The 18,293-nt window shown below is 41.1% G+C and overlaps 1 protein-coding gene and 1 pseudogene across 2 annotated transcripts in view; both read right to left on the bottom strand.

Annotated features, from left to right (window-relative positions):
- EFCAB3 (EF-hand calcium binding domain 3) overlaps nt 1-18,293 on the bottom strand; it is a 160,773-nt gene that overhangs the window by 10,926 nt on the left and 131,554 nt on the right. For both annotated transcript variants that reach the window (XM_073005148.1, XM_073005149.1), the window contains 3 exons: nt 17,943-18,086; nt 16,258-16,329; nt 14,732-14,852 (listed from right to left, as the gene is read on the bottom strand). In XM_073005148.1, coding sequence (XP_072861249.1) covers nt 14,732-14,852; nt 16,258-16,329; nt 17,943-18,086 — 337 coding nt within the window. The remainder of the gene's footprint in view (nt 1-14,731; nt 14,853-16,257; nt 16,330-17,942; nt 18,087-18,293) is intronic.
- On the bottom strand, nt 11,774-12,517 carry LOC103243283 (small ribosomal subunit protein uS12-like; annotated as a pseudogene).

The following is an 18,293-nucleotide window of genomic DNA, read 5'->3' on the forward strand; positions in this document are numbered from 1 at the left end:
GAGTGTATGTGTAAGAACAGACTTAGATGTGTTACTGGGCATTTTAGGTTACACATTCTTTGAGAATTAGTACAGCTGGCAGGCTGTATATGATAAAGGACTCTGATCCATGGTATAAATATCTGACTTACAAACATGCATGCCTCAAATATCAGTAACTGTGGTGGTAAGTGATCAGCTTCCTCCTTGCTGCCAGAACAGTGAACTTCTCTCTGCAGCTATGGCAGGGATCTGATCTGCTTACTGCTGCTGAGGTGGAAGGACTTGCTGCTCACTGCTTTGATAGTGGAACCTCTCACATCTCAGTGTTCTGAGTAGAAGAGCATCACTTTACGCTGTCTCAGAGGAAAAGGTGTAGGACCTTGCTTCTCATAAACACATAGGTAGATTTCTTCCTGTTACAGCAATGGGAGGCTTCACTACTCTCTGGGATGGTGACAGGCAACCTTTCCTTTCCTCTCAGGAAGAGGGAAAGGACTCATTCTAAATGTTGGGGCTGAAGCAGTGGTTGGTAGGAAATGTGCCTATGGTGTTCTGATTAGAGTCTGACTTATGATCAGATACTTTCTTCCCTAGCCTTGAACTCAACCATCCACAATGTCATCACTTGCCTCTGAAAATAGCATAAGGCTAGTTTTTCTTAATGTAACTTAATTCCCACCTGGTCCTTCAAGGCTCAGTTTTTCTTTCCCTCAGAGTATTCTCTATATACTCTATGGCTCTGAGTGTGGTCTTCAGCACCACTGGGAAAATACAAATTGTGGGAAATACAAATTCTTGGCCCTGACTACACACCTATTAACTTAGAAATCCTGTAGCCTAGCAATGTGTTTTAACAATCACTCCAGCTGATTCTGACACAGTGCAAGTTTAAGAACTTTTGCTCTAGTCTATAGTTTCCTTTCTTCCTTGAAATTCTAATCTTTGCTTAACAATTTATGTCACATTATATTTTATAACTAATTGTTTCATGTATATCACATACCAAAACTAGTGGCTTGTGTTTGTATTTGCTGTTATTATTATTATTATTTGAGACAGAGTTTTGCCCTTGTTGCCTATGCTGGAGTGCAGTGGCACGATCTTGGCTTACCTCCACCTCCTGGGTTCAAGCGATTCTCCTGCCTCAGCTTCCCGAATAGCTGGGATTAAAGGCATGCACCACCATGCCTGGCTAATTTTGTATTTCTAGTAGAGACGGGGTTTCTCCATGTTGGTCAGGCTGGTCTTGAACTCCCAACCTCAGGTGATCCATCCACCTTGGCCTCCCAAAGTGCTGAGACTACAGGCGTGAGCCACCATGCCCAGCCTGCTATTTATTATTATTATTGTTATTATTTTAGAGACAGGGTCTCACGGTCTCCCAGGCTGGAGTACAGGGGTGCAAGGCTCACTACAGCCTTGAACTCCTGGCCTCAAGCAGTCCTTCTGCCTCCACCTCCTGAGTAGCTGGGACCACAGGTGCAAGCCACCCTGCCTGGCTAATCTTTAAATTTTTTGTAGAGAGTTTCCCTACATTGCCCAGGCTGGTCTTGAACTTCTGGGCTCAAGTGATCTTCCTGCTGTGGGCTCCCAAAGCTTTAGGATTACAAGAGTGAGCCTAGCCTGTATTTGCTTTTAATATAATGATATAATTTTGCTAGATTTGCATATCTCTGTTTCCCAGAATTCCTGGGCATATCTAAAAATACAGGAAAGATACTCTTTGCCATACTATATTACAAAGTATAATAAAAGAAAACAGGGCCAGGCGTGGTGGCTCATGCTTGTAATCCCAGCACTTTGGAAAGCCAAGGTGGGAGGATCACTTGAGGTCAGGAATTCAAGACCAGCCTGGCCAATATGGCGAAACTCTGTCTTTACTAAAAATACAAACATTAGCCAGGCGTGGTAGTGTTGGTGCGTGCCCATAATCCCAGGTATTTGGGAGGCTGGGGCCAGAGAATTGCTTGAATACTGGAGGCAGAGGTTGCAGTGAGCTGAGATCATGCCATTGCACTCCAGCCTGGGCGATGAGAGCAAAACTCTGTCTTAAAAAAAAAAAAAAAAAAAGAAAGAGAGAAAGAAGTATAGTAAAAGAAAATATATATTCTATAAACCTATATTCACAATAAAAGATCAGTCTGTGTAGGGGCCCAGATGTCCTGGGCAAGCCCAGTCTTTACTCATTTCCCTCACCCACCTCCAGTGATGTCCTGGCTTGTAGTAGACTTTTCCTCTGCTGAGGTTTCACACCTTCCTGACAGTCCAGTGAATTCAGTAACACCATTCTAACTGTGTAATCCTGGGCATATTATTCAATTTTTAAGATGCCTCAATTCCCTTATCTGGGAATGGGGGTAATGACAGTATCCACTTCATAGTGTTAAATGAAATAATACACATAAAGACTTTAGGGTGGTATCAGGAGCACAGTAACAACTCAACATATGTAAGGTGTTGTTATTTCTCTAGTTCCTTGCAAGATCTATGATCAAATATACAGGACTTCTATATATTTCACTTTTTGTTTTCTTGAAGAGATCTATCCACCTGGAATGGTTTCAGTGCATAGTTATTGACCCAGAGTTATTCTTCACCATCATCCCAGGGAGGAAGTCCCTTTGTCTGTCTCCTTTTTGGATATTCTGTTTCCTGGATCCTATGTTTTCCTTTTTTTTTTTTTTTTTTTTTTGAGACAAGGTCTTGCTCTGTCACCCAAGCTGGAGTGTAGCGACCTTCTGGGCTCAAGCGATCCTCCTGCTTCAGCCTCCTGAGTAGCTGGGACTACAGGCACATGCCACATCTGACTAATTAAAAAAAAAATTTTTTTTATAGAGATAGGATCTCCCTACGTTGCCCAGGCTGATCTTGAACTCCTGGGCTCAAGTGATCCTTCTGCCTTGGTCTCCCAAAGTCCTGGGATTATAGGTGTGAACTGCCTGTTTTCCTACTTATTGTGTATACTCCCTCATCTTGGTGGGGTATATCCTTCAATAGCTTCCTAAGGAAGAATGCATAAGTACATTTTTTGAGGCTTGGTAACTGGAAAGTGTCTTTTCTTTTATACTTTGCAGTTTGGCTGGGTAGGTTGCAAATCATTTTTTCTGAGGCACTGTTAACATTATTTTCTGGCTTTCAGTGCTGTACTTGAGAAGTCTTATGTTTCCTTTCCGCATGCAGAAAAGTAAATTTTTTTCCTTATTGGAAACTTTTAGCATCTTATCCCTGATGTTCTGAAATGTTATAGTAATGTGCCATGTGTGGGTATGGGTCTTTTATCATTCATTGTGCTGGACATTCAATGGATACTTTAAACCTACAAACTCACGTATGTGAATTCTGGGAAATCTTTTAGGACTATTTCTTTGATAATTTCCTGCCTTCATTTGGTTTTCTCGTTCACCTTTTAGAATGCTTACTATTTGGAATGCTGGACTGATTTTCTCATTTTTTCTAATGCTGTTTTCTCTTTTTCCAATATTCTGAGAGATTTTCTTAATTGAAATTTTCACTTCTGCTATTCTATTTTTAATTTCCAAGAACTTCAACCTTTTTCTTTCTTTTGAATGTTTCTTTTATATAGTTTCCTATTCAAATTTCATGAATGCAAATTAACCCTCATATCTTGGAGGATATTACAATAATTCTTCTGTATCATGTATCATGCATTATCTCTACTTCTTTAGTTTGTTCTTTCTTTTTTTTGTTCTTTCTTTCCTTCTTGTTTTAATATTGCTTTACTATTAATCTAAGATTAATAATCTAATAATAATCTTCCTTAAATATCTTTTTTTAACAAGAGATGAGGGTGTCATTATGTTGCCCAGGCTGGACTTGAACTCCAGGGTTCAAGTGGTCCTTCTGCCTCATACTTTCGAGTAGCTAGGACTACCGGCATGTGCTACTATGTCCAGCTCTTAAATGTCCCTTGATTTCTTGGATGTCTATTCATATTTTAGAATGAGAGTAAGCACCCGTTAAGTCCAATTGGAAGCTTTTTGGTGTGTTAAATCTTATTGGTGGGAGCTCTACTGTCAGGTAATTGGTTGGAGCCTTGTTTCATCAAGGGACTTTTTAACTGGGAGTGTGGGTTTTTTCTCATGGGCTAGTCAATTTCCCTGAAGACTAATCTTCTACAATTTTACTTGGGTGGTATAAGTCTAGCTTCCAACACATCGGGAACATGGAAGGAGAAGGGGGCTAGTGGGAGGTCTTGCCATTCAGTAAGTACATTTTCTTTTCTTTCTTTTTTGAGACAGAGTCTTGCTCTGTCCCCCAGGCTGGAGTACAGTGGCCTGATCTCGGCTCACTGCAACCTCCGCCTCCTGAGTTCAAGCAATTCTTGTGCCTCAGCCTCCCAAGTAGCTGGGATTACAGGTGCGTGCCACCATGCCTGGCTAATTTTTGTATTTTTAGTAGAGATGGGGTTTCACCATGTTGGTTAGGCTGGTCTCAGAGCAATCTGCCTCCCTCAGCCTCCCACAGTGTTAGGATTACAGGTGTGAGCCACCGTGCCCAGCCCCCTTTGCTTCCTCTACTTTCCAGAGCTATTTTTCTTACCTCTTCATTTGTCTCTTGGCCATCAGTCTGTCTTTCTACCAGACTTTTCTATATACTATTTCCAGGTCAAACTCCGCCACTCCTCTATCAAAATCCTTCTTCCTCACTGCTCCCCTCTCCCAGCACTTTTAATGGCTCTCCAATGCTTGGAGGAAACCTTAGAAGAGATTTTCTATAATCTGGATCCAGTACATATTTTCCACCTTATCTCTTCCTGTTTCCCTACACAAATATCATGTTGTAGCCAAACAAATGTAGACTGTTTTCTAAGTCTTTTTCTCACAACATTCTCTTACTGAACTGCTAAATCAGATATTTAATAGCTGCATAATCTTGGGAAAGTCAATTAAATTCAACAAGTATTAAGTGCCTAGTTTGTTCTGTGCTGTGTGTTAGGTGAGGGAAAAAATGAATAAGCCTGACATGGTCCCTGCCCTTCCAGAGCTCACAATCTAATGGACAAAGCTGCCTGCTAAACCTGTAACTTCAACAGTGCAATGTGCTGTATGATAGGGAGAGAAGAGCATGTAGGAGCAAGCCTGACCCAGAATTGGGGGTCAGAGAAGGCCTTTCAGAGGGAGTGACTACTCACAGGGACAGAAAGGATAAGCAGGAGTCAGCTAAGCATAGATAGGTAGAGTGCATTGAATTGTGTTTCCCAAAAAGATGTCCAAGGCCTAAGCCCTGTACCTGCTATGGGACCTTCTTTGGAAAGTATCTTTGCAGATGTAATTAAATTAAAGATCTTGAGATGAGATCATCCTGGATTTAGGGTGGGTCCTAAATCTAATGACTGGTGACCTTATAAGAGAAAGGAGAGGGAGATTTGAGACACAGATCAAAGAAGGCATTGTGAAAATAAAGGCACAGATAGGAATTATTCTGCCACAGGCCAAGGAATGCCAGGAATCACTAGAGGCTGCAATTTCCAGGGAAGGATTCTCGCCTGCAGAAGGAAGGGGTGTGGCCTTACTGACACCGTCTGGCCTCCAGAACTGGGAGAGAATAATTTTTATTGTTTTAAGCCACAGAGTTTGTGGTAATTTTATCAATTAATTTGTTTTAGAGATGGCGGTCTTGCTATGTTGCCCAGGCTGGAGTGCAGTGGCTATTCACAGGCATAGTTCTGCTGCTGAACAGCACAGGAGTTTTAACCGGCTCTGTTTCTGACCTAGGCTGGTTCACCACTTCTAGTGGTCCCCTGATCCCCGGAGGTCACCGTATTGATGCTGAACTTAGTGTAGAAACCTGATTGGCATAGTGCACTATTGCCCAGAGCCCTTGGGGCTGAAGGGTTCCTCCTGCCTCAGCCTCCTAAGTAGCTGGAACTACAGGCCTGCACCACCATTCCTGGCTATGGTAATTTTTTATGACAGCCCTAGGAAACTGACTCACAAAGGGGAAAACTATTTTAGGCAAATACCAGGAGGTGAGAGAGCATGCAGTATTTTAGGACCCGAGTTAAATGTAATCTAGGGTGTGAGAGGGGAAGTTACAAGAGATGAGGGCTGGGCACATCTGCTCTCGCCTATAATCCCAGCACTTTGGGAGGCTGATGGGGGTGGATAACTTGAAGTCAGGAGTTCAAGACCAGCTTGAGCAACGTGGTGAAACCCTGTCTTTACAAAAAAATACAAAGATTAGCCAGGCATGGTAATGCACGCTTGTAGTCCCAGCTACTTGGGGAAGCTGAAGTGAGAGGATTGCTTGAGTCTGGGAGGTAGAGGCTGCAATGAGCCTTGATCGCAGCGCTGCACTCCAGCACTCCTGGGAGATAAGAGCAAGACTCTCTTGAGAGACAGAGAGAGATATATGAGACTGGAGGTTAAGCAGAGGATATATTATGAAGGACCTTTAAAATGTCACGTTAAGTCAGAACATTTTTATAGGAAACATGAGAGTTCACTGTAGGCTTTTTAGAAGGTAAGTGATGTGATGATATGTTTAGATTTGTGGTTGGCATTGTAGGCCACTTAAATATTTTCTAATAGTTAAGTTATGATCTGGCTTCAGTGTGGAAAGTGGATGGAGATGGCAAAAATGGAAGTAGAGTGACAAGGCAGGATACTGCAGTTAAATCCAAGAAGATAGTGACTTACTTACACTAGGGTAGTTTCTGTGGGATAGAGAGAAGTGCATGGCTTTCATGTTGAGGAGGTAAGATAGACAGGGCTTAGTGATTGGTTGGATGTAGGGAGTGAGAGAGCAGTGACAACTGAGGATTATGCCATGCCTTTGGCTCTGACAGTTGGGTAAACACACTGAGATGGCAAAGCCATGCACTGAGATCTGAAACTCAAGTGGAAGCACTATAGAAGTATGCGTGGACACAGAGATACAAACTACTATCAGAGAATACTATAAACACCTCTATGCAAATAAACTAGAAAATCTAGAAGAAATGGATAAATTCCTGGACACATACACCCTCCCAAGACTAAACCAGGAAGAAGTTGAATCCCTGAATAGACCAATAATAGACTCTGAAATTGAGGCAATAATTAAGAGCCTACCAACCAAAAAAGTCCAGGACCAGACGGATTCACAGCCGAATTCTACCAGAGGTACAAGGAGGAGCTGGTACCATTCCTTCTGAAACTATTCCAACCAATAGAAAAAGAGGGAATCCTTCCTCACTCATTTTATGAGGCCAGCATCATCCTGATACCAAAGCCTGGCAGAGACATAACAAAAAAAGAGAATTTTAGACCAATATCCCTCATGAATATCGATGCAAAAATCCTCAATAAAATACTGGGAAACCGAATCCAGCAGCACATCAAAAAGCTTATCCACCATGATCAAGTGGGCTTCATCCCTGGGATGCAAGGCTAGTTCAACATATGCAAATCAATAAATGTAATCCATCATATAAACAGAACCAAAGATAAAAACCACATGATTATCTCAATAGATGCAGAAAAGGCCTTTGACAAAATTCAACTGCCCTTCATGGTAAAAACTCTCAATAAATTAGGTATTGATGGGATGTATCTCAAAATAATAAGAGCTATTTATGATAAACCCACAGCCAATACCATACCGAATGAGTAAAAACTGGAAGCATTCCCTTTGAAAACTAGCACAAGACAGGGATGCCCTCTCTCACCATTCCTATTCAACATAGTGTTGGAAGTTCTGGCCAGGGCAATCAGGCAGGAGAAATAAATAAAGGGTATTCAATTAGGAAAAAAGGATGTCAAATTGTCCCTGTTTGCAGATGACATGATTGTATATTTAGAAAACCCCATCATCTCAGCCCAAAATCTCCTTAAGCTGATAAGCAACTTCAGCAAAGTCTCAGGATACAAAATTAATGTGCAAAAATCACAACCATTCCTATACACCAATAACAGACAAACAGAGAGCCAAATCATGAGTGAACTCCCATTCACGATTGCTTCAAAGAGAATAAAATACCTAGGAATCCAACTTACCAGGGATGTGAAGGACCTCTTGAAGGAGAATTACAAACCACTGCTCCTCGAAATAAAAGAGGACACAAACAAATGGAAGAACATTCCATGCTCCTGGAAAGGAAGAATCAATATCATGAAAATGGCCATACTGCCCAAGGTAATTTATAGATTCAATGGCATCCCCATCAAGCTACCAATGACTTTCTTCACAGAATTGGAAAAAACTACTTCAAAGTATAGAACCAAAAAAAAGCCCACATTGCCAAGACAATCCTAAACCAAAAGAACAAAGCTGGAGGCATCAGGCTACCTGACTTCAAACTACACTACAAGGCTACAGTAACCAAAACAGCATGGCACTGGTACCAAAACAGAGATATAGACCAATGGAACAGAACAGAGCTCTCAGAAATAATACCACACATCTACAACCATCTGATCTTTGACAAACCTGACAAAAATAAGAAATGGGTAAAGGATTCCCTATTTAATAAACGGTGCTGGGAAAACTGGCTAGACATATGTAGAAAGCTGAAACTGGATTCCTTCCTTACACCTTATACAAAAATTAATTCAAGATGGATTAAAGACTTAAATGTCAGACCTAAAACCATAAAAACCCTTGAAGAAAACCTAGGCAATACCATTCAGGACATAGGCATGGGCAAGGACTTCATGTCTAAAACACCAAAAGCAATGGCAACAAAAGCCAAAATTGAGAAATGGGATATAATTAAACTAAAGAGCTTGTGCACAGTAAAAGAAACTACCAACAGAGTAAACAGGCCTCCTACAGAATGGAGAACATTTTTGCAATCTACCCATCTGACAAACGGCTAATATCCAGAATCTACAAAGAAACAAATTTACAAGAAATAAATCAAACAACTCCATCAAAAAGTGGATGAAGGATATGAACAGACATTTCTCAAAAGAAGACATTTATGCAGCCAATAGACACATGAAAAAATGCTCATCATCACTGGTCATCAGAGAAATGCAAATGAAAACCACAATGAGATACCATCTCATGCCAGTTAGAATGGCGATCACTAAAAAGTCAGGAAACAACAGGTGCGGGAGAGGATGTGGAGAAATAGGAACACTTTTACACTGTTGGTGGGACTGTAAACTAGTTCAACCATTGTGGAAGACAGTGTGGCAATTCCTCAAGGATCTAGAACTAGAAATACCATTTGACCCAGACATCCCATTACTGTGTATATACCCAAGGGATTATAAATCATGCTGCTATAAAGACACATGCACACATATGTTTATCTGGCACTATTCACAATAGCCAAGACTTGGAACCAACCCAAATGTCCATCAATGATAGACTGGATTAAGAAAATGTGGCACATATACACCATGGAATACTATGCAGCCATAGAAAAGGATGAGTTCATGTCCTTTGTAGGGACATGGATGAAGCTGGAAACCATAATTCTGAGCAAACTATCGCAAGGACAGAAAACCAAACACTGCATGTTCTCACTCATAGGTGGGAACTGAACAATGAGAAGACTTGGACACAGGGTGGGGAACATCACACACTGGGGCCTGTTGTGGGGTGGGGGGAAAGGGGAGGGATAGCATTAGGAGATATACCTAATGTAAATGACGAGTTAATGGGTGCAGCACACCAACATGGCACACGTATACATATGTAACAAACCTGCATGTTGTGCACATGTACCCTAGAACTTAAAGTATAATTTTAAAAAATAAGAAAAAAAAGAAGTATGTGTGGACAAATAGATAAATTAAGTTTTTACCTTTTTGGTTTGAAGTGGCTGTGGGGCTTACAAATGGAGATGCCCAGTAGGCAGATGGAAACCCTAGAGGGAAGATCTGGGCTGGAGATCCCAGTGTGATCTTCTCTGTGCCTCTTTCTCCTTGCCTGTATGCAAATGGAGGTATCAGGACCTACCTCACTGGTTTGATTAGGCTATTAAATGGAGGTCATTCAGCAAATAATTACTGAGCTCTTGGTGTATATCAAGCATTTTCCTATAATAGATACTGAGAAGATAGCAGTGAATAAAACACACAAAAAATAATTCCTGTTCTCAAGGAACTTACATTATAGCACGAGAATACAGTTAATAAAATGATTAAGTAAATTGTGTTGCATATTAAAAGGTGATAAATAGTATGAAGAAAAATAAAGCAGAGAAGTGGGGACAGGGAGTGGTAGGAGGGTTGCAGTTTTAAACAGGGTGGTTAGAGAAGGCTTTGCTGAGATGACATTTGAACAAAGACCCAAAGATAGTGAGAGTGAGTTGAGTAAGTCATGGTCTACCCAGGGGAAAAGTATCCAGATAGAGGGAAAAGCAAGTGCAACAAAGGCCTTGAGGTGGGAGCGTGTTTGATGTATATGAGGAAGAGTAAGGAGGCCAGCATGGCTAGAGCAGAGTAACAGAGACAAAGTCAAAGAGGTCAAAGGGGAATGCAGTGCACATAGTGGGCCAATATGTCATTGTAAAGGCTTTGGCTTGGGGCCAGGCGGTGACTCACTCCTATAATCCTAGCACTTTGGGAGGCTGAGGTGAGCAGATCTCTTGAACCCAGGAGTTTGAGACCAGCCTGGGCAACATAGTGAATACCTATCTCCACGAAAAATAGAAAAATTAGCCAGGTGTGATGGTGCACACCTGTAATCCCAGCTATTTGGGAGGCTGAGATGGGAGGATCACTTAAACCCGGGAGGTTGAGGCTTCAGTGAACCATCATGGTGCCACTGCAAGACCCTGTCTCAAAAAAGAAAAAAAGAAAAAAAGACTTTGGCTTTTACTCTGAGGGAAATGGGAGGGTTTTGAAGGTTTTGAGTGGAGGAGTGATATGATCTGCAGTGTTTGGAAGACTCATTTGGTGCTGTAGGAGTCAAGGAGTCAGCTAGGCACAGGGAGTGTTGTGAGTAGGCTGTTCAGCAGGCAGAGCAGGGGAGCAGCAGTCAAAGGTGCAAGCAGGGAGACCAGTTATTAGCCAGGGAAAAATTAATGTATGTAAAGTGCTTGCTCAGAGCTTTGCATTTAATATATGTTCAATAAATGGTATCAACTATGTGAATACCTATCAAATTCTACCATTAACCAAATCAAGACTTGCTTTCTCAGGAAATTAAATGAATTATCTTTGCCACTTATTTGACATTTATTTAACATATTTTGAATTAATTTACTTCTGTATATTTATTTAAATATCCACATATTTCTGACTTTTCTCTCCATATATGTGTGTGTGTGTCTATGTATACACATATAATTATTATTTTCTTTCTTTCTTTCTTTTGAGACAGGGTCTCATTTTGTCACCCAGGCTGGAGTGCAGTGGGGTGAGCATGGCTCACTGTAGCCTTGACCCCCAGGCTCAAGCAATCCTCCTGCTTTAGCCCTTTAAGTAGCTGAGACAACAGGTGTGTGCCACCATGGTGGCTAATTTTTTGTTGTGTTTTGCATACAAAAATTTACCGCTACGGTTTTTTTTTCCTTTATTTTTGAGACTAAGTCTCAGTCTGTCATCCAGGCTGGAGTGCAGTGGTGCGATCTCGACTCACTGCAACCTCTACCTCCCAGATTCAAGTGATGCTTGTGCCTTGGCCTCCTGAGTAGCTGGGATTATAAGCACACAGTACCACACCCAGCAAATTTTTTAATTTTCAGTAGAGATGGGGTTTCACCATGTTGCCCAGGCTGGTCTTGAACTCCTGGCCTCAAGCAATCCACCTGCCTTGGCCTCCCAAAGTGTTGGAATTACAGACGTGAGCCACCACACCTAGCCCATCACTACAGTGTTTTCACCATTCAAGTTTATGATCTTGGTCTTTCCTTTGTGCCTTTGTATAGGGCCAAAAGAGAGACATTGGGTACTCTGACAACCTTAAAGCAGACTCCAGGAATATCACCTTTTTTTTTTTTTTTTTCTGAGATGGAGTCTCGCTCTCATTGCCCAGGCTGAAGTGTAGTGGCATGATCTCGGCTCAACGCAACCTCTGCCTCCCAGGTTCAAGCGATTCTCCTGCCTCAGCCTCCTGAGTAGCTGGGATTACAGGCGCCTGCCACCATGCCTAGCTAATTTTGAAAAATTTTTAGTAGAGCTGGGGTTTCACTATGTTGGCCAGGCTGGTCTCGAACTCCTGACCTCATGATCCACCCGCCTTGGCCTCCCAAAGTGCTGGGATTACAAGCGTGAGCCACTGTGCCCAGCCCAGCATGACCTTTTTAAGCAAATCCAGCAACAAGAACTTTACTGTTTTTCTCAATAAAGTTCAAGCAACCACCATTGGGTACAAAGGCTGTGATTTTCTTGCTATTCTTGATCAGCTGGATGCTGGCACACTTCCTGATGGCAGAATTTGGCTGTTTGGCTTCAACCCCTACTTTTTCCAGCACAATTCCTTTTGCATGAGAAGCACCTCTCATGCAACCCTCAAAAGAGCTGGCCTTCAGGGCTGCGCCCAAATGGGCTTTCTTGTACTGTTTATCATGCCGCTTCTGGTCTCGTCAGTGACTATGGGGCTTCCTAGCAGCATGAAGTCCATGATACTTGCCCATCCTGTTGTCACCACAGGCCTGAGTGAAAGAGCTAATTTAAAAAAAAAAAGAAAGAGCTACTTTTTGTAGACACGGGGTTTCACCAGGTTGCCCAGGCTGGTCTCAAACTCATGGGCTCAAGTGATCTATGCACCTTAGCCTCTCAGAATGTCTCCATTTATACGTTAAATACTATGTCTTAAACATTTTTAATCTCCTTAGGTATCAGGCAATAGCAAGATGACCAGATAAATAATAACCAGATAAGATAACCAGATAAGTAACAGCTGTGCCACAATGACAATAAAAATGCCACCATCAGCTAACATTTCCTAAGCACTTACTGGGTGTGAGAGGCAGTATAGGGAGATAGATAAGAGCATGAGTTCTGGAATCAGACTGTGCTAAAATATAGGTACAACTCCCTCTTGGGCAAGTTATTTAACTGACCTGTGCTGCAGCTTTTTCATCTGTAAAGTGGGAGTGATCATAGTATATACTCATTAGGGAGGTGAGGATTAAATTAGATAATATGTATATTCTTTTTAAAAAAATTTATTTTTATTTTTTTTTAGAGGAAGGTCTCACTCTGTTGCCCAGGTTGGAGTGCAGTGGCACAATCATAGCTTACTGTGACCTCAAATTCCTGGGCTCAAATGAACTTCTTGAATAGCTTGGACTACAGGTATTCGCCACCATGCCTAGTTAATTTTTTAAATTTTGTAGAGTTGGGGGTCTTGCTATGTTGCCCAGGCTAGTATGGAGCTTCTGGTCTTAAGTCATCCTCCCATCTCAGCCCCCGAGTGGCTGAGATTACAGGTACGCGCCATGGTGCTTGGCTATAGAAGCTTCAATTTTCTTTCTTTTTTCTTTTTTATTTTTTTTTGAGATAGAGTCTTACTCTGTTGCCCAGGCTGCAGTGCAGTGGAGTGATCTCGGCTCACTGCAACCTCCGCATCCCAGGTTCAAGCTATTTTCCTGCCTTGGCCTCCCGAGTAGCTGAGATTACAGGCGCCCACCACTACGTCCGGCTAATTTTTGTATTTTTAGTAGAGACAGGGTTTCACCATGTTGGCCAGGCTGGTCTCAAACTCCTGACCTTGTGATTCGCCTGCCTCAGCCTCCCAAAGTGCTGGGATTACAGGCGTGAGTCACCGCCCAGCTGAAGCTTCAGTTTTCAAGATAATATGTGTGTGCTTAGTCTAGTTACTTCCACACAATAATAATAGCTAACATTTTTTGAGCTCCTATAATATGCTAAGCACTTCACATGTATTGTCACACATCAGTCCCACAATTGTCCTATAAGGTAGGTATTATCATTCCCTTTTCATAGATGAGGAAACTGAGATCGAGAAGTTAAACCAAATATCGAATTTGTGTACTAACATTAGGCTTTACTAAGTGTCTTTGAGTTGGAATGAAAAGTAGAATTTTGTGCATCCTTTATTCTACATCTGACAGAGAGATAGGAGAGTATAAAGAGACTACCTATTGAGGGGCAGAAGAAGATTTTTACATTGTTGGTGGTATTCTATACTCTTAAGTCTCTCTAGGTGGAGACTGGAATGCTTTGAAGGAGTATGAGTTGAAAAAGACTGATAATAGCAACATTTGTTTAATTTCTATAAGACAATGATAAAAATAGATTGAAGTGATTTACTTTCAGCACTACTTGCTGGAATAAATAACACAGTTGGTGTGTGTTATTTATTTAAAGGATGAGAATTAAAGGTTTAAAGGATGAGAATGTTTCCTCATCCTTTAGTCTCAAGTCTAATTTTGGCTCTGCTCTAGTCCAAAGGCCACTTTCAGAGGTCTGAATTTGCTGTACCTCATCTCAAGAGCCCCTGGTAGTTTCAGCATGAACAAGAGCATCTTATATTCCAAACTAGATTTCTAAGCCCACCCAAAATTATTCCTGGAAAAGTCTTGTTCTGCTGGGATTCTTTGGCCTGAGATAGAGGAGGCTAAAATTTCTTGGTTGTCTTAGGTCCTCAGTGGGGCCCTGAGGTGGTTTGAGGTCAGCCTTGCAGTTTTAGAACTGGGCAGGATTGTGGAGATGAGGGAATAAGGTCTCACGTTGTAGCACAAGGGCATTTACCCAGATACCTTCTTCTCCTTAGTTTTGGACCAGACCCTGTGGAGTTGGATGTTAGTGAGAGGTGACTGCCATGTTAATATCTTCATAGTGCTTCTGAGAAGGCTGTTTTTGCTCCTTTCCTTCCCACTTACCTTACTATTTCTAGTATAGACTTTTTGGGTAGGGCTGAAGTCTCTAGAAGCTTTGATAGGATTTCAAACAATAGGATTCCTGGGTTGCCAGCTAAATCTAAACAGGTCTCCTTTTCTGGAACTATGGAGGGAAAACAAAAGATAGATTTTTAAATACCTTCTGAAATTAGAAATCAACCACGTCTTTACTGATTATTTATAATAATAATATCAAGTCAGGAACTAGAGGTACAGTAAAACATTAAAAGTCTGTTCTATTTGGTAGAAAGGCCATTTTGGTTACTGAGCAGACAGAATAAAATGGAATGTTAAAAAATACTTTTAGTTCAATAACGTCTAAGCAAATGTAGTAATATTTTTAACACAAACATGAATTTTGTGTTAATGATTATTTCCTGGTTCTAGGCAAACTCCCATTACTATAGTACTACTTGTAAGAAATAACTTCTCTTTATCCTAAGAACAGTTCATAGCTTATGAATGAATATATTTTCAAAACTGTATACAGTATTTGGAATTTGGAATGTTTATCCTAGAAAACGTGAATAATGATTAGCTTTTCCAAGGCAGCCTGGAACAAACCATGAGAGGATTAATGACAATATTTCAACTACACCTACACATCATTTATAACTTTGGGGGAGAAATAACAGAAAAATTATTTTCTATTAGTTAGTGGAAGCATGTGACACCTTAACTAATGCTTTCTAACCTACAGCAGACTCTCCAGCCCTAGCACTGAGGGTAGAGGCTTCATCAGTGTGAGGAAGCTATTTTTTCAAGAACAGTAAATTATCGACACTCTAGATTTACATGAGAGAGTGCATTTTTCTTTTTATGAAAAAAAATTTTTTTTAAAAATAAAAGCAATACTACTCAAAGTAGTGCATACACTTGGTAAATAATTCAGACATTATAGGCCAGGCGCAGTGACTCACGCCTGTAATCCCAGCACTTTGGGAGGCCGAGGTAGGTGGATCACGAGGTCAGGAGATCGAGACCATCCTGGCTAATGCTGTGAAACCCCATCTCTACTAAAAATACAAAAAATTAGCCGAGTGTGGTGGCGGGCGCCTGTAGTGCCAGCTACTGGGAGGCTGAGGCAGGAGAATGGCATGAACCCGGGAGGCAGAGCTTGCAGTGCACCGAGATCGCACCACTGCACTCCAGCCTGGACGACGGAGCAAGACTCCGTCTCAAAAAAAAAAAAAAAAAAAAAGAATTCAGACATTATAGAAGGCAGCCAAATTTTTCTATACCAGTCACTCACTCAGTGTTCTCACTGGAGACCAAAGGGCAGTGCCTCCTGCAGGAGGCATTTGGACAGTGCAAGTGCCTGCCTGATGTAGTTAACACTGTACCAATTTGTTTAGCAAATACTGTTCTGGAGAAGCAGTTCAAAAGTAACTCACATCCCAGACTACACCTTCCTGACCTGTCTCCCAACTGGAAGCCTGTGAATGACGTTTACTGTGCAGTGAGTTGTAGCTGCCCAACTGCCTTCTGTTCATAACGTCTCTACTCACCCACTGCCTTGAGGAAGAGATTCTTATCTGTTAGCACCTTGATAAAGTCTGAGAAGTTCACCTTCCCATCTCCTGCAACAAAAATCTGAGACTCAGGACAATGATAAGATGTATTTTAATTATCAGAGTATATATTAAATGTAAAAATTAAAACACTCGGATGATTTAATATTAAAAAAAGAGCATTTGAATTGAGCAAAAAAAGAGCATTGGAAATATGCTCAGGTGAGCCCTGGTCTTCTTGAAGTGGTCTTAGCACCATTACATAAGTCCTCCACAGCCCATAGAAGCAACAGTGGTTGTAAACATCCAGTCAGGAGCACCCAGCCATTGCAGTCTGTCTGCCTGCTCTTTTCTCAGAGCCTGGCCATGTTTGCAAGGAATCTGCCCTGTCTTCCCATGCTATAAACGCCCCTATTATTCCTATTTTAACATCCCCAAGCTGTATTCCATTTCCTCTAAAATTGAAGAATGATGAGTATTATTAGAGGGGTATGTGTGTGTTTCCATGAAATAATAGAAAAATTTGACACGGTTAGTAGAAGCAAGTGACACCTTAAGTGACATTGAATGACAGGTGGAACTGATGTTGATTGAATGGGGCACTGACAGTTGGGTGGAGAGAGGTGAGAGGAGATAATATGCTGAATATATTTTTCACACAGCATATCAGTTTGGGCTACTAATAATTTGGTCAGTATATTCACTAAAAACATTACCTGTATGCTTTAAAAATACCAACAAAAGTGCTATGGCATTTAAAATTCAATGTAGGTAGGACTTGATGGAAAAAGAAAGATTTGTTCTATTTTGATTCAAATAGAAACAAAAGGCTTAAATTCTCTTGGTAATAAGTCATTATTAACATTGTTACTGCTTTTGTATCTGTTATTTCAGGGCACCCTCCATGTACAGCTTCCATGTACATCAGGACAGGTAACCTGAATTTGATATTGAAATCAGACAATCACTCTTGGCTTCTACACAGCGTTTTTCAAATAGTCCATTTTCTAGGATTAATTTGATTTCACAACTTGTACACATACCTCACTGATCTCCTTAAAGGGACATACACCATACGCACACAGACACACACACACATATGTGTGTGTCTCTTTAAGGATACATATGTGTGTGTATACATAGATATATGGATATATACATATATGCATATTTGTATATAGTATTCAAATATATAGTCTACAAACATATACAAATATGCAAATATACAAATATATATATATATGGGGCAAGTAAATAAGGTTTCTCATGCTTATACAGTCATTAAAAGAAAACTATATATTCGCCAGGCACGGTGGCTCAAGCCTGTAATCCCAGCACTTTGGGAGGCCGAGACGCGTGGATCACGAGGTCAGGAGGTTGAGACCATCCTGGCTAACCCGGTGAAACCCCGTCTCTACTAAAAAATACAAAAAAAAAAAAAAAAAAAAAAAAAAAGCCGGGCGAGATGGCGCGCGCCTGTAGTCCCAGCTACTCGGGAGGCTGAGGCAGGAGAATGGCGTGAACCTGGGAGGCGGAGCTTGCAGTGAGCTGAGATCCGGCCACTGCACTCCCGCCTGGGAGACAGCGAGACTCCGTCTCAAAAAAAAAAAAAAAAAAAAAAGAAAACTATATATTCACAAAAATCTTTTATGGGAAAAGCAATGAGAAGCCAAATGACTCACGATCAATATCAGCACATTTCAATTCATTATAGACATCATGCTTGGTTAGATTCATTCCCAGCTTAGCTACAGTGCACATCAGTCCATGGAAATCAATACAGCCAGTTTTGTCCTTGTTGAAGAAGTTGTAGGCATCTTGGAAAGCTGGGGAAATAGGATTAAGTTATTCAGGACAGTTATTCAAGAAGAAGTATATACACTAATAGGACTAGGACAGACAATACAGTTGACTGGAGTTCATGTTCTAAAAAAGGGATTGTGAAAAAAATGAGTGCTTAATAGACATTTCTTATACAGTATCCTTCCATGGAACTTGAACTGGAATGAACTAACTGTTGCAAAACCAAGTGT

The sequence above is a fragment of the Chlorocebus sabaeus genome, chromosome 16 (genome assembly GCF_047675955.1).
Source record: "Chlorocebus sabaeus isolate Y175 chromosome 16, mChlSab1.0.hap1, whole genome shotgun sequence".
NCBI lineage: Eukaryota > Metazoa > Chordata > Mammalia > Primates > Cercopithecidae > Chlorocebus > Chlorocebus sabaeus.